Source organism: Aythya ferina (genome assembly GCF_964211825.1).
Source record: "Aythya ferina genome assembly, chromosome: 18".
NCBI classification, from domain to species: domain Eukaryota; kingdom Metazoa; phylum Chordata; class Aves; order Anseriformes; family Anatidae; genus Aythya; species Aythya ferina.
Window position 1 is genome coordinate 3,246,624 of NC_140317.1, and position 26,861 is coordinate 3,273,484.

Here is a 26,861-nt window from a genome sequence, read left to right on the forward strand (position 1 = left end):
AAGTCTGCTACAGACTTCATTACAAAGGCCTAACGATTTGCTTAAGGTTACAAGAGTTATTATTCACCCTCTGTGTTTCTACTCTCCAACAAGATTGCTTCATGAGAGCTTTTTGCAGCAGGGCTTGATTATACAAATTAAGCCCCTGCTCCGCCATACAGCTGAGGAAGGCATCAGGACATGAAGAAGCTGTTTCCAGGAGGAGAGAGGGGATGCTCAATAGTCCAGCATTAAACACCAGGCACGCACACGTGCCCCAGAGGGACCCATGGGCAAGGAAGCCATCAAAGCGGTGACTGCGTGGAAGGACATGGCCAGCGCAGCCACAGCTGGGAGCTCGCCCCGGGCTCGTGGAGAGGACAAGCATCTTCCACACGTTGCATAGTAGGAAGACTGAGGGTTTGAGAACCCCAAGTCACTCTTTTCCACCAGGAAGCATTTACTTAGCACCCCACCTAAGCCCTGCAGCACCTTCCCCTGGGCCACCCAGCACCGCAGGGATTTGTGATGTGCTGGTGTATCCATCACCTGACTGGGGAGCAGGGCCGGGGGCCTGGGTGGGCACCAAAACACCCCAAATGTGCATAGATCCATCCACCACCCTGGGTTCCCAGCTGTGTTTTGGAGGACAGGGTGGTGTGTGTGCTCCCTCAACCTGCGTGGCACAGCAGGTCCCACGCTCACGTTGGTGACCTCCGGCAGCAGGACCGTGTCGGCCCTAAAGCGTTGCTTTGGTGCTAGAAATGGCTCGGGGTACAAAGGAGAGGATTCGCCTCACCTTCTTTTTGTAGGAAGACTCGTTTGGAGGCAAAGCCCAAGGAGGAAGCTGATCCAGCTCACAGCAGGTTTACTACGAGGCTCAGCCTCATCGTGCTCAGCATCTCCCATTCCTCCAGGGCACACCGGAGCTCAGCACCCCCCTGTGAGCCCACGCACGCCTCACCAGCACTGCTGGGTGCCGGGTGGGCTGAGCCAAGCTGAGCCCAGAGCCCTGAGGTTCAACCAAAGCCCCAAGGGCAGCGCTCTGCCCGCACACCTCTGCAACCACTGGGTCTGCTCTGGGCTGCACGCACCTGAGCAGGACCAGGACTAGATCCAGACCAGCTCCAAAGAACCTTTTCACCACCAAACAGCCACAGCAAACAGCACCAACGGGCTGGCAGGAGCAAGGAGGCTGCAGAAGTAAATGGACTACCTGGGAAATCTCAGCACGTGCGCAGGCACTGCCGGAGCAACGCCACCTGCAACCGGCATGGAGCGCGGCACCTACACACACACACACACACACATTTTCACATTTGTCCTGCAGTAAAGATTTCAAATGCATAGAGGGGTTGTGGGAAAGAGCCTCCTTGCCACCGGGCAAGGAGAAGTAGGCTGAGGGGCCGGCTCTGCCCACACCACAGGCTCTGGGGCCTCTCTGCAAGGCAAAGAGCCCCGTGGAGCCTGGGACACCGAGCAGGGGCTGTATGGCTTGGGGTGCCCCACGCAGGCACCCGGGCTGCAGGAAGGTGTGCGGCTGCCCCCCGCCCACCCCACAGAACCCCCCCAGGACAAGGGAGCAGAGACCGGGACACCGGAATAGGGAAAGCAAGTGTTTATAAAGGCCAGATACCCGTAACAAAAATAAATTTGTGCTTTCCCTCCCCTCCCGCCCTTTCTTTTTTTTTTTCTTTTTTTTTTTTTCGATTTTTTAAATACAAATATTCTTTAGGAAAAATGGAAGCACCGTCTGTTACAAACCAAACCAAAAAGGGGAGAAAATGGGAGGAAAAAAAAAAAGAAAGGAGAGATGTATTAGAATTAAACAGGGTGGAATGTTAAACAGGTTACGGGCTACCATTCTAGCCAGTGCGGTTAGGCAGCTTAGTGAATTAATTGCTTAGGAATTAAAAATAAATTATTATAAAATAGATTTCTGTACATTTTACATACATATATATCTCTTTATATACGCAAACCGTGCTGGGCAAGTAATTACAGGGGACTTTCCCACACCAGCCTCAGTCCCAGCCGAAGTCCTGCCCCGTCATCTGGTAGAACTTCATGTTGAAAGGCCGGTAGAAGTCCCGCAGCCTCTGCACCACCTCCTGGTCGATGTCGGGGTGGGTCCTGCCTTTCGTTTTCCCCAGGCAGTGGGGTTTGCTGCTGCCCTCCGCCTTCTTCAGGCAGGGGAAGCCCTTGGTTTTGTTGAAGTAGAAGTGTTTGTCGGTGATGATCCTCTTGAGGCCCAGAAAGTCCTGGACCCTGCCCAGCTCCCCCGCGGGGTCGCTGATCAGCCTCTCCCCGCTGACGAAGAGGATCTGCCCGATGGGGAAGTAGAGGAGCCAGTTCTCCAGGTGCTTGGCGTAGATGCCGATCTGGATGGCGCTCCACGAGGTGTCGATCAGGCCCGTAGTCCTGTTTTTGAAGGTCAGGCTCTCAAAGGTGGGGATATCGGGCTTCTTGGAGAGCGTCTGGGTGTAGTCCGAGATGGCTCTGGTCACGGGGTCCCGCACCACCACGATGAGCTTCGTGCCCTTGGACATGGAGGAGATGCGGGCCGGGGCCTCCTTGGTGACGAAGTAGCTGGGGGTCTTCTCCATGGTGATCTGCCCCTCCAGGGTCCTGGGCATGAGGTCCCTGCAGCAGAACACAACACACGGGTTACAGCAGGGAACAGCAGGGAAAATACACATAATACATGCAAACATGCATACAGATACACACAGATTCACGATTTTCCTCCCTAAAATGCCTGCGTGGGTCATCCGGCTTGGACTGATAAATCCATTTTCCAGTGATTTAGAGGCTGGGGAGGGATTATTATTATTAAAGGCTACTGTTAGAAACCCAGCTGAGCAGTCTCCCCGGGCTGGGTGAGTCAGGCCACACGTACGTGGCTGCATGTACCATGCCCGTTCCCAGCTGATGATCCAGCCAGGATGAGTCCACAGCAGCATTTCGCGTGGCTCAGGTCAACAGCAGAGAGCTCCCAGCCCAGAGCTCATTTCCCCCATGGTAACAAGAAGAAGGGCTTAGCAGAAGCCAGGAGCTCACCAAAGCACATCCACCCTGCTTTCCCTTAGCATCCCAAACACAATGTTTTTCCCAATTCAGGCGAGATGGTGCAATTTGTCCCCAGCATGTGCCTAGCTTGTCACCTAGCTACCTTGGTCCCCTGCACCCAGCAGAGTATTTCCCTAACAAGCACAAGAAGGAGCATCAAGAGCTGCTGGTGGCATCTTCAGCATGTCCCAGTCCTGCACCGAGTGAGGACAACCTCTCCCCTCTCTCCTCCACCGCCACGCTGGCTGGGATACGGCACATGAGCATGGAAAACTCAGCTCCCAGGCAGGATGCACCCTCACAAAACACCCTAGAAGCCCAAATCCTTGAGCAATCCCACCACATTACTCTGGCTATTTGTAATTAACCACATGGGGAAAAACTGGAGATCTTGCAGAAATGGTGGAAGTGGCTCAAAGCATAAAGTAATTTTTTCCTAACAGCCATGGACAAGCCTAAATAATAGACCTTCTGCCAGTTCTTTCCCTTTATACCCAATGGGGCTCATTTGCTGTGAGCCGGTTAAAAAAGGCAAGAGGGGAGTTTGTCACAAAATTAAAGCTATAAAACTTGATTAAGTTCTCAAAGCATCCACCCATCGCAGAGAAACGACCGGTGAGCGTGTGAGCTGCCAGCCTGGAGGAGCGTTACCCTCGGCTGTGCTGCACACAGCCACCGCTTGTTCCCCTTTGCTTAATAAGAAGCCAAGGGGGAAGAAATGTGACCCATCTGATCTGATGGCAAATAATAGGAAAATCCAGAATGAGTGGTTTGATTGAACCATAAAGTGTTGTGTGCCTATTAAATTTAGACAGTAGCCGTTCACGCACTGGCTATTTGATGCAGATTGTGCCTGGCATTCTGCTTCGTCTCCTGGCAGTACCTTCACACCGTGTCCCTACTGACAAGGGCCGGGTGACCACACACACCTCCAGCCCCCACATCGTGCAGGAGGGGAGCTCTGTGCAGCCCAGACCCCCCCCATTCGGCATAGGCCCCTGGTGGGCGATAAGCCCCGCACCAGCTCCACCTGGGTGACCGGGAGAGGCGGTGGTGGACCCCAAGCAAAGGGGCCCCAGGGGCAGCAGCATCCCCTAGGGCTGCCGTTTCACACAACGCAGAGCATCACGCACAGACACAACTCGTGTCCGGTCCACCCGGCTCCTGGGGTGTGAGAGCTTCTGGAAACCGGGAGCTGGCGCCCGCTGGCAAGCAGTGACTGAAATAAAACCGACAGATCCCTCAGCTTTCTGGAGAATTTGGCAAACTGGTCGCGCCTTCAGAAAGCGCCAGTCATTAATGCTCAGAGAGCAACTCTTAAATCTAACGTGGGCTGGCGTGGATTTTGACAGACTCCGCATTACGCCATGTCTCTTTTTATGGCCACATTAAATCTGAGTGGTACATCCTGCGCTGGCCACTGAGCGCTCCCCAGCTTGATTTAAGGGGTTGGTGTCAACCTGTGAAGTCCTTCAGGGCTTGGGACCTGCCAGGAGAGGCAAACGCTCCCCAGGACGTGCCCAGGACAGTCAGGCTGCACCGAAGCCCTTAGCAGCCCTTAGGTCCATCGTACAGGGCCCGGACATCGCCACCGACTTCCCCTCCAGGGCTGCTGCAACCAGCATTTACCAGGCTCCTGGGAATGATGCAAGGCTTAGTTTTTTTTTTCTCCTTGCACAAGAGAGGCCTTGGGTAGGGCTGGGCCCCAGAGCCCTGGGAAAGAGGAGGAAATTGCTGGGGGTGGAGGTGCGGAGTCAGGCGATCTGGTTGGGAAACTCTTAATTAGCGCTTCAGGAACCCAGAGGAGCCAGAAGTGGAAGTCAGGAGGGAGCAGTTCCTCGTCTGGGAGGCATCCACCGGTGGCAGTTCCCTCGCAGAGCCACCAGCACCTGAAGCCCTGCTCCTGATCCGTGCCTGAGGCCAACCAAGGGGTCTTGTTGCAGAAAGCTGAGCACACTCGGTTCTGTCCATCCCCAGCCCTCCCACAAGTGGGGTTTTGGAGAGGAGCTGAATTCCTGGCACGTGCAGAATATCTCACTGCTGACCCGCCAGGGCAAGAGAAGCCAAAGCACACTGACACTGCTACCGCCCTCCGGCCAGCATGGGTTAGGGGAGCAGGGATAGAAACGGGGCCTTCAACCCCAAACCAAGAACAGGATCCATCAAACCCGGCCCCTCCAGCACTCCCCTTCCTCCACCCAGATGGGTGCAGGGCAGAGCCCCCTGTTAAGGTCCTGGGGGCTCTTGGGCACTGCCTTGCTGGAAACGTGGCTGCACAACAGCAGAGAGTGAAGCCAAATGCTGTGACCCGTGGACGCGGTTTGAACCCCTGACAGCGTCACATCCAGGAAAGCAAAGTTTCACTGCACGGGCCTGCCTGCAGCACGGAGCTTTCCCAGGGCTGCCGAAATCTCCCACAGAGGCAGCACCCGTCCTGCTGGCAGCCAGAGACAGCAGAGCCTCGGGGACAGGAGGAGCGGGAAGGTTTTGCTGCTCTGAACTCAACGCAGGCGGAAAAGTCACCAAGAGGGGATTGTTCCCAGTCACACCACACCTGGAGAAGGGCAAAATTGGAGAATTTGGAGAATGGAGAAGGGCAGAGCACTGCACTCTGGCACAACGCGCACACTGCAGGCAGTGCTGGGAGCAGGAGCAGGAGCAGGAGCAGGCTCCAGCCCGCAACGTGTCTGCTCCTGAGGCTGCCAGACACCAGGGGCAGCGCCAAAGGGAGGGGAACACAGAGCTGTAAGGGCTGGAGGAGCTGCAGCCACGGAGAGAAGGGCAGGATCAGCAAGATCCCAGCACGGTGCAGGACGCCCAGGGCAGCTCCTGAGCGCTGCGGGGCCCCTGCTTTCCACCCTGCTTTCCACGGAGGTTTCACAGACACGTCACAGACTCGGCGGCTTCGTGGTGCAAGGCAGGGGTGCCGAGACGCAGCCGCTGTCTGTACGGGAGAGGAAAGGGAGGCGAGGAGGGAGTCGGGCTGTGGGAAGCGGCCACCTGAGCGCAGACAAAGCTGCGGCACCAGCCGGGACGGCGCTGGATGGAGACGAGCTGCAGCAGATAGCAGGGTGGAAAATGAAGGCGGCATGAGAAGCTTGGCACGCCGTCCCTCCTGCCTTGTTATCCTCCTGCCTTCTGGCAATCTGGGATTCAAAAACCTCTGGAGCCAGCGCGTGCACCCGAATCATCCTGTTTCATATTGACTGGGAACTGTCTGAGCCTTTTAAGCCCTTTCAGCCTTGAGAACATCCCAGAGCAGAGAGTCCCAGAGCCCTGCCTTTGAACCCTCTCCCTGCGTCCCCGCTTGGGAAGGGACGAGCTGCTGCTCTGTGGGCACAGCAGAGGAATGCCAGGGTGCCAGGCACCAAACCCCCACACCCCTGAGCACCACACGCAGCACCCGAGGTCCCAGGGAAGGACGGAGAGGCGGGGGGATCACGGCCATGAACTCCCCCCAGGCAGGGAGCAGGGTCCCTCACTCCGAGCTACGAACACACCGAGACAGAGGAAAAGCTTTTCCCCTAATGAGTATTTCCCCCGCGAAGCCTGCACCCTTCGTAGGCGCAGTGATAGGCTTAGCCTAAAGATGGATTGGCCTACTTTACCTATTAACCACTTAGGGTAACCCAATAAAGGCTCTCCCCACTCAAACACCCCTAATCCCCAGCCCTGCGCAGCTCCGAAGCCCGCAGTAGGTCGGGATGCTAAAATACACCCTGCTGGCTTGGAGGGGCTCGGGGCGGGGGAGGAGGATTTGTAATTTTTTAAGTGCAAACTTCCCTAATGTGAAAACCGGACCCAGGGCAAGCTGAATTTACAGCGTGGGGATGACAGGTGGCCCCGGGGTAATCCAATCCTGCAGCCTAATGCCCTCGGTGGCAGCTTTGGTCTGCGCAGAGGGGCTGCGGGCTAATCTGCGGCTGCCTCGCCGCCGGCGGCAGGTAGGACAGACGGGCAGGAAGGACAGACGGATGTACGGGACAGACCGCAGCCTCCCGGGGAGGGGAGCAGCACCCCAGGGGATGCACTGGAGCCCAGCAGGACCGGCAGCATCACCCAACTGGGAATCCCACCGCGGGGAGGGATGGCCGCTCCCCTACACCCACCTGCATGGCAGTGAGCCACCTCCACTACCTGTGGGCATGGCTATGGCTGCTTGTGCCCCCAGGGATGTCTGCCACCTCCTGCCACCCAAAAAAAACTCTGTGGGGGCTGTTGGAGCCCCAAGCCCCAAGGTGTGGCTGTGCTGGCCCAGCCTGGGGGCAGAGGTGGCCCCCCAGCCACCTGCCCGTATGGAGGTCACCGTCAGGCCGCCCAGCAGGGACCCGGTGAGCCCAGGTGCTCCTGCCCCCAGCCACAAGTCCCGGAGCCAAGCGGATTATGATTTCTCCTCCCTGGGGAGGGCTTGGGGCTGAGTCTGTCCTTTGTGCTACCCAGGAACCGGAGGTGCCCTCGCAGCATCGCTCTGGGAGCTGCGTGGATGCTGTGCTTGGCGAGGAAGTGAGCACTGCCCCAAACCTCCCTGGCACAGGAGCCACCCTCCCCCAAAACAGTGCTCACAGCACCCCAGCGAAACAAAGCTGGAGGCAGAGGGGAGGTGCAAGGCTCCCTGTGCACCGGTGGGGTTCAAATGGGGGTGCCTCGTGCTGCAGCGAAGGCTCGCTCTGGTCTCAAAGCACCCCCAGACCCCTGAGCTGCCTCGGTTTCCCTCTGCAAGGACAACAAAACCTCACTCCAGAGGGCGAGGGCTAGCTGTGCGCAGGGAATTCTAAACCCATGAGAAGCATCGTAAAATTTAGGACAGATCACCAACATTTCGGGATGCCAAAAAGCTCCCTGCAGGCTCCAGGGCAGTCCAGGCAGCATCTGCACAAGCCCTGTGGCAGATACAGGGGGAACAGCTTTTTGTGCAGGATTTTTAGGCTTTCCCCCACAACTGTGCCTTAGAAGCAAGGAAAATAGAGGAAAGGTGGGGAAGAGAAGTCAAGCTATTTTGGACACCAGCCACGTTTACACCGAGCTCAGCCCTGTAATCCAGGAGCGTTTGCTTGGCCGCACAGCGGTGTGCAGGCAGAGCAGCCAGCCTATTTCTGGCCACGCTCTACCCAAATTCCTGACTGGTGTTTCGAGAAAAGAAAAAGTCATTTCTTCCCAGAAAACCAAAATTTGGAAAGCTGACAGTTTCTGGGGAAAGTGCCCCCAGATTCTCGCAACAGGCAGTCTGAAAAACCACACGGATTAGTCCGAAAGCGTATGGCAAGAAAGGTGAGCAGAAATGGAAAAAGCGAGCACAAAAACTCTTCTCTCAGCCTGGAGGGAGATTTTTAGCCCCCAGGTGAGGTGAGCAGCCGAGGCAGCCCAGCACACACGGAGGGACAATTTGGAGCAACTGATGAACCTGGCGTGGCTTTTGTCGCTTTTCTAACTTGTGGGTTGCCTGGGACGCTGAAAGCAAACGAGCCTGGTGGTACCAGATCAGAAAATCTTTACAGAAACGAATACAGAAGATGAGGCAGGATGAAGCCTCCCACGCTGATGCTCTGCAGCCCATGCACGCTGTCCCATCCCATCCCCATTCCTCAGGGCTGTTCGGGTCCCTGGCCCTGCTCAGCTCGGGGTCCCCCAAAGCCCCATCCTGTCTGCCTGCTGCCTTGAATCAAACACGCTTTTGAGAAAGGTTTCACTGCCATTCCCCTTGCAATTCCCATTTTCTATCCCCCTGCTTCTCTGCTCCCTATAAATAAATAAATTTAGGCCAAGTGAGATCGGTCAGAGCTGCAGATGGGCAGGAAGGGACGGGCTGGCAGTGAGCGGCTCTGCCTACCACTGCTCTGCCAGGGTGACACTCGGTTGGTGCACGTCTCTGAGGCAGCACGAGGCTGTCGGACAGCAGGACAAACACAAAAAAACGTGAGCGGGGCAAGGATTGCACTAACACTGCCGGCTTCATTCCCTGTCAGCACCCGATAGCAAGCGAAGGTCTGGGAAGCAAAAACCCAGAGCATCACCAGTATCGGGTCCCAGGACCACCACACTGGACCTGTCCCGGTCCCATTCTGCCCCTCTCAGCAGCAGCAGAACCGCTCCCATCCCAGTCCCATGGGGATGCAGCACGGGAGGACTCCGAAGGCTCCGTCCCCAGCTCCCTCTGTGGGTACCGCAGCACCCAGACACCATCGGCTGGTATTTACCCCCGGCTTTCAACCGGCTTTGTGGAGCTTAAACTATGCGCCGCTATCTCCGTTATCGCTGGACAGCAAACCCCCTCGTATTGGTTACAAGAAAGCAAACGCCGAAAGGAGCAGGATTATCGTGAGGCTCCTTAAAGCCCTGGCTGAGCTTTGCAGAAGATAGGAACAGCGCCGAGATAAGAGTCTGGTCCCGAGCACACCGGGGCGAACAGCAGGGCTGAGCCTCCCCACGAGAGGCTGAGCCTTTATGGCTGCTTTTCCCTAAAGCTGGACCATAAAACCATCAAGCCCCAGAAATACTGCTCTAAAGCAAGGACCTGACAAGCCCGGGGAAAGAACGGAGGAGTAATAAAGCCTTTTAATGGCATCACGGAGCCTGCCACCGGCAGCGAGGCGCGCTGGCTTCGACACTCGGCTTGCTGGTGCCAGCAGATCCATCCGGGAAAGGAGGAAGATGATGAGGAGGAAGAAACCAAGAGAGGTTGAACAGCAAATGCCTGTTCAAGGCCAGGAGCACTTGCTGCTTTCTTAGTTGACACATCTGATTTTTCTTAGCCCGATTTCCCCATCTCGGGCTGCCCTCTCCTCCCACCAAGGACCGGTACGGTAGCACGCGGCCTCTCCTCTTTTTATTAGCAGCGGTGAGAGCAACATGTGCGCCTTTGTCTCGAGCGGGGAGCCCGATGTTTGGGTTGGCAAATTATACAACAATAAAAGGGAACGGCTGTGGAGCAGCCCCGGCCTTTTTGAAAGGGGTGTAACTCTATCCAGCTCCCTCAAACAGTCGCCACGACGCTTACACAAACCAGATGATGGGAATTAATGAACTTCGGGGGTGATGAAGGGGGAGATGAAGGAGAAGGGAAAGGGGAAAATAATACGTGGGCATGAAAGCTGTGGTTTTTCTCACCCTCCTCGCTCCCTGCCCCCAGATCTCTCAGGTCCCCATCACCTGTTGCAGACTCTGGGCAGTAGGGGAGCAGAGGAAGGCAGCAGCACGTGAAGGCTCCCCAGCGAGGAGCTCCTTCCATGGGCTCTGACGGGATGGAAAGGCGGCGTCCTCACGTCCTGGTGTCCACCACCACCTGGGAACAGACTCCAGCCACGGAGTCTGACCTCAGTTCCTTCGATGAGGATGAAAAACCCCAACAAATGCTGGGGAGAAGGGGGAAGAGGGGCACCAGCAGCTGGTCCTTCCCACTGCGTGCAGGCAGAGCCCCAAGGAGGGGACAGGGCAATGCGGCCACACCGTACAGCTGAAGACTACAGGGGAAGGAATAACCCAGAGCAGCACTGCTCCTGGGCTGGGCAAAGCCACCGTTGGCTCTAACCATGGCCACAGGAGGGCTCAGGCAGCCCCCAAGCAGTGCTCCTGCCTTCACCAAGTTCAGCTCAGGACCCTCCTGGCCCTGGAGCGGTTTGTCTGTGCTTTGGCAGCTCCCTCACCCATCTCACAGACTTGCAGGGAGCACAGCCCGCCCCAGCTCCTTGCTCGCTCGTGGTGCACCAGCACCTGGCCTCGTGCCCCAGCCCTGCATCCCGGTGAGAAACGCTCCCCAAGAACTTTCCCTCCGCCTTTGCTGGAGCCAGGCGAGATATTCATCAAGTCCACCAGTTCATTATACAGGTTCTGCTCTTTATGTAAACAGCAAAGCCTCTTTCTGTCCCCCCGTCGTACTTAAAAGCTCTGGACTTCCACTAAATAATGATCTTCGCTGAGGGGAGAGGCGCGGCGCTTTACATATCAAAGGGCTGCTTTGGAGGGATTTACAATAATTTAAGATGAAGTGGTAAATATTCCATTCACTTCACTTTATCTCCAGTAATAATTATAATCCTATTAGCGAAGTCCCAAGAAAGTGATTGCATTATCAGCTAGCGAGCATCTATGTGGGTTTCTTGGAGGGGGAAGGCCATAGGCAGGGAGAGGAGTAAAAGCAACAAAAGATGCGATTGCCAGCACCTCCCTCCCCCCAGCAGGATTTGGTCTCCATTGTCCCGATGCTTCAATGGTGCTTTGCTCTGAAAATAAGAGCTTTTGAGTGCAGAAAGGGGGTGGGGCTGCAATGAGCATCTTACTCCTCCCGGTCAAGCCCGGTCCCTTTCAGGGCCACCAGGTCCCCCCGCTGCCGCCCCGGGCACAAAGGGCTCTGGTTCCTCTTCCTGGCGGGCACGGCGCCCCCATTAAAAGCTAATTGCTGTTTCTGGGTGAGTTCTTCAGAATATCGCACAGCAGCACCGGACTTCGCTGCCCACTGCTCGAGTCATGTGAGATTAGAGTAATCTGTCTCCATTTCAGAAAAAAAAAGAAAAAGAAAACCACTGTTTTTGTTTAAAAGAAGAGCAGGGAGGGGGCAGCTCTGTGAAACACGTGATTTAAGGGGGGAAAACAACCCCAAACCCAGCAGGAAACACGACTGAGCTAACTGGCAAACTGGGACTGGGGCTTTATTGCAGCAGAGCACAGGCCAGCTGCCCCCGGCCAAGCATTTTACTCCTGCGTGACGTTCCCTCCAGGTACACCCCACCGAAAGGTTTAACTGCGATTTATCCCAGCTCAAGTGCTCCAGCTGCACCCCCGCAGCCTCCTTCCCTCTCCTCAGGCACCACGAGGCCTCCCTGCCTCCACCAGCAGCTCCTGCACCCAGCGCACGGGGGGCTCAGGTCCGCAGCCCAACAGAGCCGTGCAGGCACAGGTCTGGAACAAGCCAAGGTTACTTTCATGGTGTCCAGGAGCCCAGGGCAAAGCAGCAGTTACATTTCCTTCTATAAATTAGGCAAAAAGGGAGGAAAAGGAGGCAGGGTTTGAGGCATCTGCAGAGTTTCAGCACTCCCAACGCGCTCCCTGGGTAAGGTAAATTCTCCCAGCTGCCTGGCTTCTGGCTCTTACACTGCGTGAACCTAGAGGACCAGCCATTTCCCTTCCCTCAGAGATTCACAGCCCTGAGTTGCGTTATGTTTACTGAGCTTATGCGACCTAAAGGTTCAGTAGATCCACTCATATTCACAGCAACACAGCGATGCTCCTGGAGCACCTCGCAGGGACCGCTGGTTTAGCACAGCCTGGTGCCACGACGCTGCCGTGAGCTCAACATTTGGGCAGTGCAGATTCCCCCTGTCCGTGGGACACCGCACCCAGAACCTGCTGAGCTGCAGGAACCAAACGGCCCCGTCCAAAATAAAGACATTTCCTCTCCTCATTCACAGTAATGGCCCCGATCCCCTCCAAGGTGCTCAAGCCCCACAGGCGCTGCTCTTCACTGGTCCTTTGGGCACCTCCCCTCATTCCTGGAGAAGCACATCCCTGCAGCAAAGGGATCAAACTCCATCGGGTTAAGCCCCACGCACATGAGGATTTTGGGGAACATGGTTTGTTGGCTTTCAGCTGGTGTCCCTGAAACCCCAGGTCTTTCAAGAATTTGATGTCCAACCCAAGCAGCACGGTGGCTAACAGCAGCTGAACATCCCAGCACCAGCAGCAGCAGAGCATCCTCCTGGCCGCCCCAAAGGGGCTGTGGGGCCAGATCCCGAGACTTGCCCCCAGCATGGGGCCTCCCATCCCCTGCTAGGACACCTGGAGGAATTCCCTATCCCCACCACATCCCTGTAACCCCGTAAGCCCATGGGAGGTCATCCACCAGCCTCATCCCTAAAGGCTTTCTCCAGGGGCCTGTCATGCGGGTGGTGGGGAGCCCAGCGAGCAGAGCACGTCTCGTTTTGGACCCAAGAGGTGCGGTTTGTGTATTTAATGCAGGAGAAAAGGGTCACTTCATGTAACCCCCCATCACTTGTAGGGCCGCTACACACCATGGCAGCATTTCTGCAGGCACACTGCAACAGGGAGAGCTCCCCCAGAACAGAAGAGCTCAGTTCAAGGGAAGCAACGCCTGCGTGGGTCCATCTTGGGGTGACAGCCTGTAGGGTTTACATGGAGATGGATTTTTATGCTTGTAAATCCACAGGGGAAGCCAACGCTTCTGCACCCCTTCCCTCTCCCTGGAACAGCCAGGGCACCACGTTTCACCTGCTCTGATTTCGCTACGGAGAGGAAAAAAACTAAAGGCCACAAAGCGCAGAGCCACCCCCTAACTAAACGCGGCACAAGTCAACAGCCCCCAGACAAAACCAACGCAGCGAGATATGGGCAGGACCCGCGCTCCCCTCTCGCCACGTTCATAAATCACAGCCCCGCTGAGAGGTCTTTTGTGTTTCTCCCCCAAGACCTAAATTAATGCCCTAATGTGCGTGCCTGCACAGGCAGGTAACAAGTCACACCGATAATGCTGCCTTTTGTTCGGCGCCCGTGCGAGCGGCCTCCCATTTGCACAGGGAGGGCTCTCCTGGCCTCCTCCACACACACGGCCCCCGTGAAGCCCAGCCCTCCTGTGATTAGGAGCAAAGCCCCCGATAAAGCCCCTTGCTGCCCGGGAGGCACCCTCAGTGATCCGTCCCTCTGTGGGGTGGGCAAAAAGCCCCGAAAGGGACGGGTGATGGTGGCAGCTGTGTGAGCTCTGCTCCTCTTCCTCACCATGGGGGCAGCAGAGCAGAGAAAGGAGAGGAGAAACTGCTCTGTTCATCCAGAGCTCTCCTCCAGGCACGGGGAGTCCTTGGAGCATCCTCCACGGAGCAGCTCGGCCCCTGTGCAGCCTGCAGGAGTGTAGCTCTTGGGGTGGCAAGGCCAGGACAGGCTTCAGAGCAGCCTGAGGACAGATATACATCTGCCTAAAGGGCTGCAGGTCTTTAAAAAGCCACACGACATCTCCAGGAATCCACCTTCTGTGCCTAATGGGATACTGTGGGCAAAAAGTAAGTGACCAGCACTGTCTGAACAGCAGAGGTCTTGGAAACAACAGCTCACAAAGCAGCCAGCTTTCCATTTGCACCATCAACCCTTGAAAAAGTTATTTTTTCTGTCCTTTTTGCTATGAGCCATGTATGTATGCATGCTCATAACATGGTCCGAGTGATGCTGGGAAGGTGCTGCCAGCCCCCAGCTGTGTGCCTCTGATGGTTCTTCAGCAGCACCCGAACCACATGCGGGTGGCACTGGGGATCACCCACAATTGCTTCAAGGGAACGGGACTGCTTCAAAGGTAACAGAACCCCCTGTGACCGTGTGACCGTCAGAGGACAGGTTACCATCCCGGTGGTACTGCAGCGATGAACAAACTCAGACAAAGAGCAGTTACACAGGACGGTGCCAACCAAGCAAGCACACCCCACACTCACAGGGCCCAGCTCTCCTGCTCCCTGCTGTCCAGCAGCAGCTCACATTTCTAACACGTTTTGACATCCTCACAGGATGGCTTAGACCTGCTCCAAACCACTTCTACCTTACAGCAGATGGGGACAGGGCAGTAAGGGCCCCCCAGCTCCAGCTGGCCCTTTCGAGTCCTTCAAGAACCCTAAATTGGTTTAGGCTTACTCCACACCGAGCCACCCGAGCCATTTCCCGGGGTCTCCAGCCTCCATCCCAGCCTGAGCAGCTGTTCTGTTCCTCACTAAAGGAGGTGAGGCTTGCAGCGGGCACAGGGCAGGTGGCACCGACGTGACCACAGCCGGCGGCCATCTGGCCACGGGCCTGGTCTGTGCAGCCCGCCTCGGGGCGAGCTGTGTGTGCCACCCGCCGAACAGCAGGCCTGGATCACACCGGTGATCCTCTCAGCACTGATCCCTAAACGCATCTGAACACAAATGGGATTGCCACCTCACCTCATTCCTTAATGGATTTGCCATGACAGCCATTAAGGTGTAGCCGGGGCCTGGGAGAGGAAGCAGTTGTAAACAGAGCAGGCTGTGAGGGACAACACGTGTCCAAAATGGGATCCTCCTCCCACAGCGTCTCCAGTCGGGCCAGTGGGGCCCTCCTCAGTGCCTCCCCACCCCTCTCACCCCTCACAGCAAACACCGGAGACAGACAATGAAATTAAATTCCAGGTTGAAAGAGGAACGTGCCCACGGAGGCAATGGAGGCGGCGGTGCCGCCGTGCCACAAGGTGGGTCCCGGTGGCGCTGCGGAGCCCAGGGCAGAGCAGAAGGAAACACAAACAGCCCTGGGAAGGAGAGAGATTCCCAGCGGAGCAGGGAGACAGGCTCCAATTAGGGGAACAAGAAGGAGCAGGTCTGGCTGCAGCCGCCCCTCCTGCCCCAGTCATTACGTGGGATGGAGATTGGTCACCAGCAAGCAGCCAAACGCAGTCGAGGGCTCCTTAAAGAGCAGACTCAGCTGGTGGAGATGCTCTGCTGCAAGTACAGCAGATGCAAAGCACTACTTCTAATTAAAAAGGTATTCCCATAATTAGAGACTGCGCGTTGCCATACCGATAATTTGATCTCGTCCAACACACTCGCTCGGGCTGGGTTTGGGAGGGTTCTCCCTGCTGAGAGCTTGGTCCTTGCCTCGTAACCCTGCCTGCTTCACACCCTGCTGGCTCCGAGGGCAGGTTTGCAGCTATGGTGGCAACAAGAGAGGACCTCGTGGGGCAGAATCACCACGCCAAAACCCAACATCTGCCTCCAGCATTCCTGAAAGGAGCAGGTCCACCCCAGCAGCAAGGTCCTGGAGAAATGCATGCACAAACCAACCCCAGCCCTTGCTGCTAGGAGCCCATCTCCTTCCAAAGCCGGCTGCAGGGCCGAATTATCCCCCGGTCCGCCAGCCCCTCGGCACAAAGAGCCCAGTGGGCTGGTATGCTGAGGCCTTGGAGCACAACCCAAGTGAAATGACTTTTCCCTGAACACCGAGGAGTCTGAATGAGCACCATTGTCATTCAGATGAAACCGAGTGTCAGATTAACAAATCAATGGGCATAAGAGATATAAAATGGGTTACCATTGAAGTCTTTCAAATACCCAAACATATGGATGAACCAAATGTGAATTGTAATTGACTCACCCGCACCTTTGATCTCTACACCCTTGGGTTCCCAAAGAGACAGCCGGGCCCCCTCGGACCAGGACTGAAGTAATTCGGGACTCCATTGTGAGCCCTCACAAAGCCCCTTCTCGCTGCCTCCAGCTCCTGGAGGTAGACACAGCCCGGTGCCTGCAAACTGAGACAAGCCACTTCTGGCCCAGAGAGCCACGGAGCTGGGGAAGGGCAACCTCAGCACCCAAATGCAACCTCTCATGTGGAGCCCGTCACCTCGGGCACCTCTTCCCACCAGCCCTGGTGGTGGCCACCAGCACAGGGGTCCACGTAGTCGTGCACTAGTAGGTGCCGTGGTGCAGCAGCAGAAGGGAAGCAAGGTGTGCAGTGATGCTGCTGCCCCACTCCTGGAGCCGGCTGTTGGGCCTGGTGGGGTTTTTTGAGGATTCCCCTATACAAAGCTAAGGATCAGACTCGGTGGACGTGTGTGGTGTACTCATGTTCTTCAAAACCCAGCCTGATCTGCACGTGCTGAAAGCTGCTCTGCTCTTCTCCAACTGTCTCGGCACCTGACAGCACAGACGGCCTCAGCCTGATGAAGAGATACAGCTTTTAGTTTTCCTGGGATGTTTCTGCAGCTCCATCAAAAGTAACCCGCAGTATGAACTCAGCCTTACCCCTAAATGTTTACTTTTGGGGTTTTCAATGAGTTTTGCCCCTTTTTGGATAGATGTAAGGGTTTAAAAATAAAAAGAGCATCGGTTTTGATACTGTCCAAATTTCAGCCCTGCTGGAGTCACCCAGCAAGCACTTGTTTGGCTCCAATCTCATGCCTTGTTACAAACTTCAGGTTGCTGTAGCTTTTCCAGGAAACCCGGCCTGGCTCAGTCCTCCACCTCCACACTCCAAACCCCACGGAAACCAGCTTTCCACGGAGCACTTCTCCCATCACCACAGGGAGAAATAAAAACTTATGCAAGTGGGTTATTGCTGCACTGAGCCTCGCAGCAACAGGAGTCCTGCAACGCCTGTTGCTGAAGGCGAATCCCCGAATCCCTGCATCCTTCCCAGTACAGGCATGGATGGGGAAGGCAGAGATGCCGCACATGTCCCTTCCTCCAGCACCACAAGAAGACAGGGATCGATGGGGGAACTGGGCGAGGCGGGGAGCCCAGGAGCAGGCAGACTTGGCTCTGCCCCCATGGTTTTTCGGCTCAGCCCCAGGCCTGCAGCTGCTCACCACAACTGGTGACCCGTGCTGGGACGGCCGAGCGTGACAACTGCAGGGCTCGCCGCAGAGAAACCAAGCAAGGCAACAGCCATGGCAAGGAAGGCGGGCGAGAGGAAACTCCCGCGCTCCTAATCTGCTTTAGGACCGCGTGAGCTCGCTGTTTATATATAGCTTAATTAATTATTACACTGCATTTAGCAGCCTGACCTTGAAACCGTCTCTGGGGGGAGCCACGGTGCAGCGAGGGCGGGTGGCCGAGGCGTCGGGGTGCGCCGAGACACCGGGCCGGGCCGCTCCTCCCCGCGCCGAGCTGGCCGGGCAGCGCCGCGCCAGCCTGTAATTAAGAGGCTTCGGAGCAGACAGCAGCTCCCGGCCCCTCTCGGCTCGCAGCAAACCCAGCGTGAAACACTAACCTGCTATTCCACTTCTGCTTTGGCACGGCCCGTATCTTCTCCCGAGGTTTCGCTCGCTGCTCAGCACCCCCTGGCAGCTACTCCCTCCGCTTTACAGAACCCCATGCAGACAGCCCAGGGCTTGTTAGATAGCAGAGCTGCTGAGGAGGGAATTTAAAGAACAGGAACAACTCCACGCTTTGCATTAAGCTGCAGCAAGCTTGTGCATGGCCCTGGGGAAGGTGGCAGGAGGTGGGATCTGCTGATTCCCCCCCCATCCCCATCCATCTCCTCGAGCAGGGGTGATGCTCTGGCTGCTTGGCTGTTGCGTGGCTCAGCTCGCAGTGATGCCACCCAGAGCCACGACGATGCCAGGGCAAACGCTCGGGGACGTTCAGATGCTCACAAACCCTTTTAGGCTGCAATCTGTGGGCACTCAGGGGTTGGAGCCCAGAGGCACTGTGTTGAGCATCCTTTGCACAAGGACACGGGGCAGGGGGAGCTGCTGGGGCCCCTGCAGCTCCTCCAGCCTCATGAACGAGCCAGCTCAGGACACCGCTGGCACTGACGGGCTGTGACACACCTGCTGTTTACTCCAACACCTCCCGCGCTCCTTCCAAGCCTAATACATCTTTAAAATATAAGCTGTGTGAGTGCCAGAGCTGCAGGCAGTGCCAGTTTTTAAACAAACATTTAATAGCCCGATGAAGAGGCAGGGAACTTCATGAACACAGCGCCGGGGTTTTGTCCTCCCCCTAGTGACGGGAAGGTCTCGGCAGCGCCGGGCTCAGCCCCCTGCACATCAACAGGAGGAACCCAAAATCCTGCTGCGATCCCAACCTCAGCGCCGTGCCAACATGCTCTGCTTTTCCTGCCTTCAGCCGTCCTCCCACCACCTCTCAGCACTTCTCCAATGACTTCCTCCGCCTCCACCAGCGCGCCGCCGGCTGTCCCGATTTCCAACACGTTTGGGTTCGGTGCCTCGGAGGGGCTGGAACACAGAGCTGCTTTCTGGGGGCTTTAGCAACGTTAATCATTGGGACGGATTTTGCCCAAGAGGACGTGCGTGCTGCTGGAGAAACGTTTTCTGAATTCGCCATCGCATGGATGCACGCCGGGGGCCTGATCCTGTTTGGACAGCATCGAACACAGGGAAATTTCAAAGCCCAGCTCCTGCAGAGCAGCAGCTCCTGCCCAGGCCAGCAGCACGGGGCTGAGGTCCCATCCCCTCCCCAGAGCCAGATCCAGGCAGGAGAAGCGCACTGTACCAGGATCAGCATTCCCACACCAGCTGTACTCGGTGCCACAGGACCACTGCTGCAGCAGCGCAGGATTTGGCCTCGCATTCACATTCAGCAAGGGATGTATAAAATATGTACGTCCTCCTACAACGCTGTGCACAGGCACAGAAAATAAAATCCCATGCACGATCCTTGCTCTCTGCTCACACAGGCAGGAACGGGCCTGCCAGCCCCCAGGAGAGGCTCCTGTGCACCACTGGGCACTGCGGTGGGTTTTCAGAAGCCCCCACAGCACCCCCTGCACTGGCTGGCTGGGTTACAGCCCTGACCTCGTGAATTTTAGCAGCAAGGTGGCTGCAGAGTGGCCCCAGGCTGGCCCAAGCTGTAGGAAGTCACCTGGAGAACAGGGGTAACTGGCTGGCACAAAATCATTTTGGGGTCAGATGCCCCACTGCCGTGATGCCCTTAAAGGCAGTGCTCAGTGTCCCTCAGCAGGGACGTTCCCATCTCCATCCCTTTTCTGTAGGAGAGGAGAAAACCAAACAGAGTCTGAACAAGACTGGTTCCAGGGCACTTCTGAGGAGGATTTAGCAGAACACACCATTTTTCTCTAAGTCACGTTCTCCCCTTCCCTGCTGCCCACCACGTGACGGGGCACCACCACGCTCACGTACAACAGCAGAAATACCAAGTGCAACATTCAGTTACTTGAAGTCAGCGTGAGGTCTTCTTGCCAGCACTTTCACATCTATTTTCCTCAAACTCTCCGACCAGCAGCACCGAAATCCCCTGCCACCCAAACCTCCGAGCCTCTCCACACAACTCCTGAAGGAGCCCGGGCGCCGGCAGGGCCGGGACACCAGATTTGGGACGCCAGCCATCGAGGAGGCCGGCTCACAGCACCCCGCACAAGCACAGCGCACACAACCCCGCAGCACCCCGCATTCTCCTCCTTGGTCCTCAGCTGTTACAAAGCGCAGAAGCCACCCTGGGGAACATTTGAGGCCAACATGGCACCAGCAGCCGTCGTCTCCCTCCTGTGACCTTTTCGGACCGAGCTCTGCGGCACATCGCACCCCGCAGGCAGGAGGAGCTCAGAGGGACCCTTTGGTGCCCCACGGCAGCAAACCCAACGGCGACCAGCATCACCCCAAGCCCCACACTGACCCCACGGATGAATTTCCCCACCGGAGCCCTCCTCCCCTTCACGTTAGCCCGGACGAGGGCCGCATTGACTCAGCCGCCTCCCGGCCGCCACTGGTGACAGCCGCAGGGCCGCGCTCCTCTCCACCGCGCTCGGCGTTGCTCACGAGCTAATTAAGAAACTCCCCACCAGCTGCTGAAAGCCCTGAAATTGCACCGGCGTGGGCAAGCCCGGCACACTCATCGGCAGCAAGCCCCAACCCGGCGCGGCACTTAGTCACTCGCAGCCGAGGCAGAGGCGTCCCCTCCGGTCACTGCCCACGTGGTGACAACAGGTAGCGCCGATAGCCCCTGACCCCCTAATTACAGCGCTGCACTAACGAGCCCTGCTGTTTGTTGTTGGAGCCCACGTGTGAAGTGTCCCCGCACCGCCCTGGCCCATTCATTATCCCCGTGACCCATTGATCACCCACGGTCACACCGGCAGAAGAGGTGAACGCTGGCGCTGAAAGATCACTTAATTAGGCTTCTTGCCACTCGGGATGGATTAATAGCACCGAATCCAGGCTCGGGCAGACGGAGCAGTTTAGCAAGCGAGGCCTGACGGGGAGACAAGTTCAGGACCTGGGCAGGTCTGAGACGCAGCTCGGAAGAACGGCAGTTTAGGTTGAGTTTTTACAGCCACCACATCTGGGGCTCGCTGGATGCTTTTAAAAGCACAGCCTCGACTGGAAGCGCCCAGAGGTATCCAAAGCACAGCACGTTACAGAGATCTGCCCACTTGAACGAGAAAAAAAATAACCTAAAACTCCCCAAGCCGGAGCCCAGCCCGCGGGTTTTTCTTCCCACCATTCTCATGCCAAGAAGGAGCCGAGCGCTCCCCGGCACGGCGCTGCGCTAACACGATTAGCCAAGCAGATCCACCAGCCAAATAAGTCGCCCCCAACGCATGGCCAACGTTGAAAAGTTCAGCAGCTCAACAGGTGAGGCCATGAAACCCGATCGCGGCAGACAATGTCGTCCCCCCCAGCGTCGTGCTGGGAAGAACTTGTCACGTGCGTCATATCGGGCAACATGCTTGAAACGGAGCGGCGCGCTGAAACCCCAGCAACACGAATAATCTTTGCCATCTGTTTGAACAACTCAACCCTCCTCAGATCTGGAGGAATGAGCCCATGCAAACACAAGGGCCTTGCTGACTGATTATAGCAGCCCAGCCCTTCTTTTTTGGGGCCGTTTGCTTCCAAACTTGGCCCAGGGACCAAAGGCGATGGCGGTGGGAGCGGCTGAGGGGGCACAGCCAGCCCCGCTCCTGGGCACGAGGCAAGGGGTACCACGAAAAGTCAGCAGGGCACAATGCACGGCCAACAGTTGTTTTTTTTCTATGATATATTTTTACCTCAAGTAGATAAAATCTCAACGGGACGCTGCTTGGCAAAGCCACCCTGGAGAACACGACTGTCCCTTGGGACGCGCTGGTTCCAACCCCGTGTGGCTCCTGGGAGTGTGCTGGAGGAACTGCTCCTCGCTCAGCCACGGGGGCTTTACGTGGAGCTCCCCCGGGAGAAGCGGGCCCGTTCCCGAGCTTCCTGGGGCCAAGGAGCTGCGGGACACCCCGCAGAAACAATGCGGGGAGCTTACAAATACCTGGCTGTGGTGGGACAGCGGGGTGGCTGCAAAGCGTGGTGGCAAGCAGTATGCGGGTGTTTGACTTGCTGCCACTGTAAATTTGGGATTTTTACAGCCAAACACAGGGGGTAAAATTCTGCCTCGCTCAAGATTTACCCTCAGTTTAGCAGAGCTTTCACCCCTCCGAGCCATCCGCTGCCTTATCCTTGCTCCGCTCCCAGCAACGCCCTGCTCAGCCCCACCCTTGGGCTAAAAGGAGGCTCCTGGGGGGAAAAAACAAATACAAAAACAAATACAAAAACAAAACCCCCAAAATACAACAAATAAGGACATTTTCCCTTTCTTCAACAATTGCCACGAAGCAGCAATTTGCACTTTAAGGTCCCCTCTGCTTATTTAGCTGGTTGGGGAGTGTAAGAAACGCACGCCTGAAGCTGCTCACTGCTCGCAGCCGGGCCTGATCCTGCTGACCCTACCCAGCTGGGCGTTTCGGCACAGAGGAAGAAGGAAAAAAAAAAAGGAAAAAGAAAAAAAAAAAAAAAAAAAAAAAAAAAAAAAAAAAAAAAAGAGAAAGCAGTCTGCGCCCTGCAGCCGGCGTGCCCGGGGGTCCTGGCGGAGGGCACAGACTGGTCGATAAATCAGCGAGGGGGAGCGGGGCTGGGAACGCTCAGCCGCGGCAGGACCGGGTGCCACAGCCCACCGGGCACGAAGTGAGAAATAAAGGAAAAAAAAAAAGCCTAAACACGTAACCCTAATGACACCGTGGCTTTTTTTTTCCGTATATTAATTACGGGACAAAAGGCTTTCATGTCCCGACTGTATTAAAAGCGCATCGTTATTGCGCGAAACGGGAGGAGATGCAAAGGAAAGCCGAACGAGCGACTTCCCAGGCTGGGGAGAAGCAAATCCCCCCCCCAGCCCCTCCAGCAGCTTCCAGGGGCTGTCGGGGGCCGCTCGCCTGCCCGGACGGGCACACACGCGGCTGAGCTGCCGCAGCCCCGCTGCTGCGCAGGGAAACTTCGTGAGTGCCCCAGATCCCGGGTGCTACTTACAATTAGTTTGCAGTAGGGGCTGGATCCCTTTCTCCTCTGTCATGGTAAATATTTTCCCTGCAAGCAGTTAACATGCTGCATTCATTACCGGGGGGCAACCCCGCAACGTGCGGACCGAAGTTGTTTCCATTGGATTCCCAGCTAACTCGCTATCGAAAATCTATTTCATTTTTACTTCTTCTCCCTCTGCTTTTTAGGAACAGCGGTCAGCACCCCCTGATACCGTTTTGCCTTCCAAACAAATGGGAAAAAAACAAATTCTGCTTTAAACTCCTCCACTTAACGGCAAATGGAGCAAGGAAAAAAAGTTTGCAGTCCCTCATTTGAAAGTTACTGTACGTGAAAGCTTTAGCACGGCGCAGCACTTACAGCGCTGTGGGTAGTCACAAATACCCCCGAAAACAAGTTTTCATCAAGCCCCACGAGCAAATTTGAGATGATTCTGTCTCTCATAAATCTGCAGAAACTTTCCTTTGGGATACTTCGTTGCAGGGCAGCAACAACTTTTTAAAGAGAAAAAAAAAAGGAAAAAAAAAAAAAAAACCAACCCAAGAAAACTGCCCAGCAAATCTGACCAGATTTAACTAAATGCCTGTGGAATAAAATCTCCTTTCCATAAGGTGTGGGTCAAAACTTGCATCTTCATCTTTTCAAAGCCAGGCAATGGGGTTAAACTGCAACAACCGGGCACTCACACTGCCCCAGGTCCAAAGTTCAGCCCAGCCAATTTGTGCAAAAGCATCTGAAAAACGGGGACAAGGCTCGCCCAGCACGGTGCACGGCCACTGGCACGGCAGATATTTTACAGCATTTTTTTTAATCGAATTTTATTGGGCCATTAACAAGCAAACACAAACGCTTCTCCTTATTGCCATTAAGATAATAAATAAAAGCCTCACTGGGGCTCGTGGAAATCAGCGTGCTCTCGAGGAGCGCGGAGGAGCCGATTCACTGGAGACAGGAGGAGTTTGGGGCTGGGCAGCGCCCGATTTCTAACGCTGAAATTCAGAGAAACAAACTCCTGTGCCTAATTCAAAGCAAAGCTAGAAATAACGCGAGCACTCGTCCGTTGATTTGAGCCAATTCCTCTCCCCGTCTGTCGGGCACCGAGACATTTATTGAGCCTCCCTCGCTCCCCGACCCCGGTGCCGGCTGAGCGCTGGGGGCTCGGACCCGAGGAGCGGCCAGGTTTCGGGGCGAGCAGCCCTCCACACAGCCTCTGCTCAGCCCTGGGGCTGGGGAAATTGGGCCCGTGCTGCTCCAGTCGGGGCAGCTGAGCCCGAGAAGGGGTTTAGGAAGTTAAGGGCAACTTCGATGGCAGCTCCTCCGAATGTAAGCGCGAGGGGTGCCCTCCGCACGGGGACTGGCGGCCGCTGCGCCTGGGCCAACAGATTGGTGCCATCGTGAGCGTTATTCCCTCCTTCTCCCCTTCCACCTCCTTCTTGTAAAAGATTAATCAACCATTTTACGGTCTAATTTAGGTGCCTAATTAAAAACAGAGTTCAACACCTACAACACCATTTCGCTAATAAACCCTGACAGCTCCTCAGCTCTGCAGCACACAAGCCCTCCTTTCAAAACCATTTTTGCAGGGAAATATTTTTTTCCCAAACGCACCGAGATTTTCCCTGCGGCTGCTCCGGGACGACCCGCTGCATCCTCCACCCGAATCCTCCAATTTCCTAAAACGAAAGCGCTCCCAGGAACGCCTCCTGCCCGGCCAGACCCCAACCCGCACCCCCTGACCACCAGCCAAGGGCTGGCACCGTCCGAAACCCGCAGCGAGCCCCGGAGGGTGGCAGCTCCTGGGGCTCAGCACCGCTCGGCTGCCACCCGGCCACAAGATTTGGGTCGCTGCTCCCCTACACACAGCCAGCGGAGACCGAATTAAAGCTGAATTAAAGCCGAATTAAAGCCGAATTAAAACACGGAGGCGCCGGGGGGGGACGCGAAGGCGCTGCCGTCGGGGCTGCGCATCCCCCCCGCACCCTGCGGGCTCCCGCACGGGGGCATCTGCGGGAAGCGGTGCCGCGATTTTTGAGCTTTTTAAAAAAGCTTTTTATGCTTTTTAATGCTTTCAATACCGCTTTTAACGCCTCGCCCGCCGCCGGCCGCTTCCCCGGCCCCTTCTCCCGTCCCCTCTATGAAATTCCCCCCCCGGGGGTCCCGCCCCGGCCGCGCTCCGAGGGTGCGGGAAACGGAGGCGCCGGCAAATATATAATAAAAATAATTAAAATAATAAAAAATAATAATAAAAAATAAAGCCCCGGGAGCGCAGCGAGACGAGCGGCAGGGAAGGAAAAAAAAATAATAATAATTAAAAAAAGCGTTTCTGTGTGATTCCAGGACTGAGCGCGCTGCCAGCGCGAACCGCGCACCGAGGGTAACGGGGCCAGCGGGCTCAGGGCTTTTTTGGGGGGATTTTGGGGTTTTTCCTGGAGGCGGGGGAGCGATCCCGTGCCGTGCCGTGCCCTACCTGTACCAGGCGAGGCCCCGCTCGTAGTTGCGGTCGAAGAAATGGGGCTCGGCGCCGACGGCGCGCACGTCGGGGTGCACCCGCAGGAACTCCAGCAGCGCCCGCGTCCCCCCCTTCTTCACGCCGATGATGACGGCCTGCGGCAGCCGCTTGCTGCCGGTGCCGTCGGTGAGGCTGGAGATGGGGCGGGCGGCCTCGGGCAGCCCCGGGGGAGGAGGAGGAGGAGGGGGGGGGGCCGGGCCGCCCCCCGACGGACCCCGCGGCTCCGGGGAGCCCCCGGGGGCCGCCAGCCCGGCGCAGGAGCCGCCGCAGGAGTAGAAGAGGCAGAGCCAGAGGCCGAGCATGGCGCCCAGCAGCAGCAGCCGCCGCCGCAGCACCGAGGGCACCGCGCCGGGCACGTCGAGGCGCCGCTTCAGGGGCTGCCCCATGTGCCCGCGGCCGCGCGCGGCTGCATGGCTGGGGCGGCTCGGCTCGGCTCGGGGCCGCCCGGCTCGGCTCGGATCTGCCCGGCCCGGCCCGGCCTCAGCGCGGCCCCGCGGCCGCCGCCCGCCCCCTCGGCGCCCCCCGCCCGGCCCCGGCCCCGGCCCCGCTCTCGGCGGCGCCGCCGCGGGCAGCGCGGAGCCAAGGCGGAGGGGCGGGGGAGGGGGTAGGGGAGGCGGGTGACGGGCAGAGGGAGCGGCCAATGGGAGCCGCGCTCCGCCGCTTGTCCGGCCCGGCCGCTGGGAGGGAGCGACCAATGAGAGGGGAGGGGCGGGGAGAGGGGAGGGAGAGGGGGGGAGGACAGGCGCTGATTGGCTGCGGCGCGCTGAGGGGAGCCGCGCCCGGGGCTGCCTCAGGAGCGGCCGCGGTACGGAGCGGGCGGCAGGGCGATAGGCGACACGGCCACGCGCTGTCGCGACAGGCGACGCCCTGCCGGCCCACGCCCGTGCTGCTCGGGTGCTGCCCTCAGCTCCCAAGTCCCCAAACCAACCCCCCTTTGGGTGCTGGGGTCTGCGCCGTGCCTCCGCCCCATCTCCAGCCCTGCAGCCGGGGATCCTCCGCCTGCTGAGCGCTGTTCCCCCCGCTGTGACCCCGCAGACCCCAAATTTCGGAGCCCCCCGAGCCCTGCTGTGGGGCGGGGAAACGGCACCCGCCCTGCCCCGGGCTGCTGGCACCCAGCCCTGAAACAGCACCGCGGGGGGGTTCCTCAGGGGCTGTGTGCAAGGAGCTGGGGTCTGCGCCTCGCCTCGTGCTGTAAAACTACAAAAAAAAATGGGAGATTTAAGGGGATTTCAGGCCCGAGCCCACAGCTGGGCTCCCAGGGCGTGAGACTTCTCCCCGTCCCGGTGCGCCCCCGACCCCCGTGGGGAGCAGCCTGGCCCCAGCAGCCTGGCCGAGACACCCCCAGCCTGGGCTGCCCCCCGGGGCCTTCACACAAGAATGTTAACCAGCCGCCTTTATCCCTGAACAAGATTTAATGACAAAATAGTAAGTTGAATTGCTAGACTAAAGACACGGGTTCAGAGGTCTCTCTACTGTACAGACACAAAGGAGAGCCGTAAGACAGGATGATGCAGTTTGGGATTATGCCTGTCAATCTGCACTGCC

At 57.2% G+C, this 26,861-nt stretch overlaps 1 protein-coding gene across 1 annotated transcript; it reads right to left on the minus strand.

Annotated features, from left to right (window-relative positions):
• Window positions 1-1,582: 1,582 nt before the first annotated feature.
• LOC311421075 (heparan sulfate glucosamine 3-O-sulfotransferase 3B1-like) lies at window positions 1,583-25,837 on the minus strand. The gene is made up of 2 exons (XM_084492618.1): window positions 25,275-25,837; window positions 1,583-2,622 (listed from the first exon to the last, which is right to left on the minus strand). Exons 1-2 carry the CDS (start codon window positions 25,700-25,702, stop codon window positions 2,004-2,006), a joined length of 1,047 nt encoding a protein of 348 aa, XP_084348744.1. The 5' UTR covers window positions 25,703-25,837; the 3' UTR covers window positions 1,583-2,003.
• Window positions 25,838-26,861: the final 1,024 nt, after the last annotated feature.

Excerpts from the sequence above, each read along its gene's own strand:
- LOC311421075 (XM_084492618.1), bottom strand. The coding sequence starts at position 25,702 with ATGGGGCAGCCCCTGAAGCGGCGCCTCGACGTGCCCGGCGCGGTGCCC. Across the intron at positions 2,623-25,274 it reads CGGGGCCTCGCCTGGTACAG|GGACCTCATGCCCAGGACCC; the intron begins GTAGGGCACGGC and ends GTTCTGCTGCAG.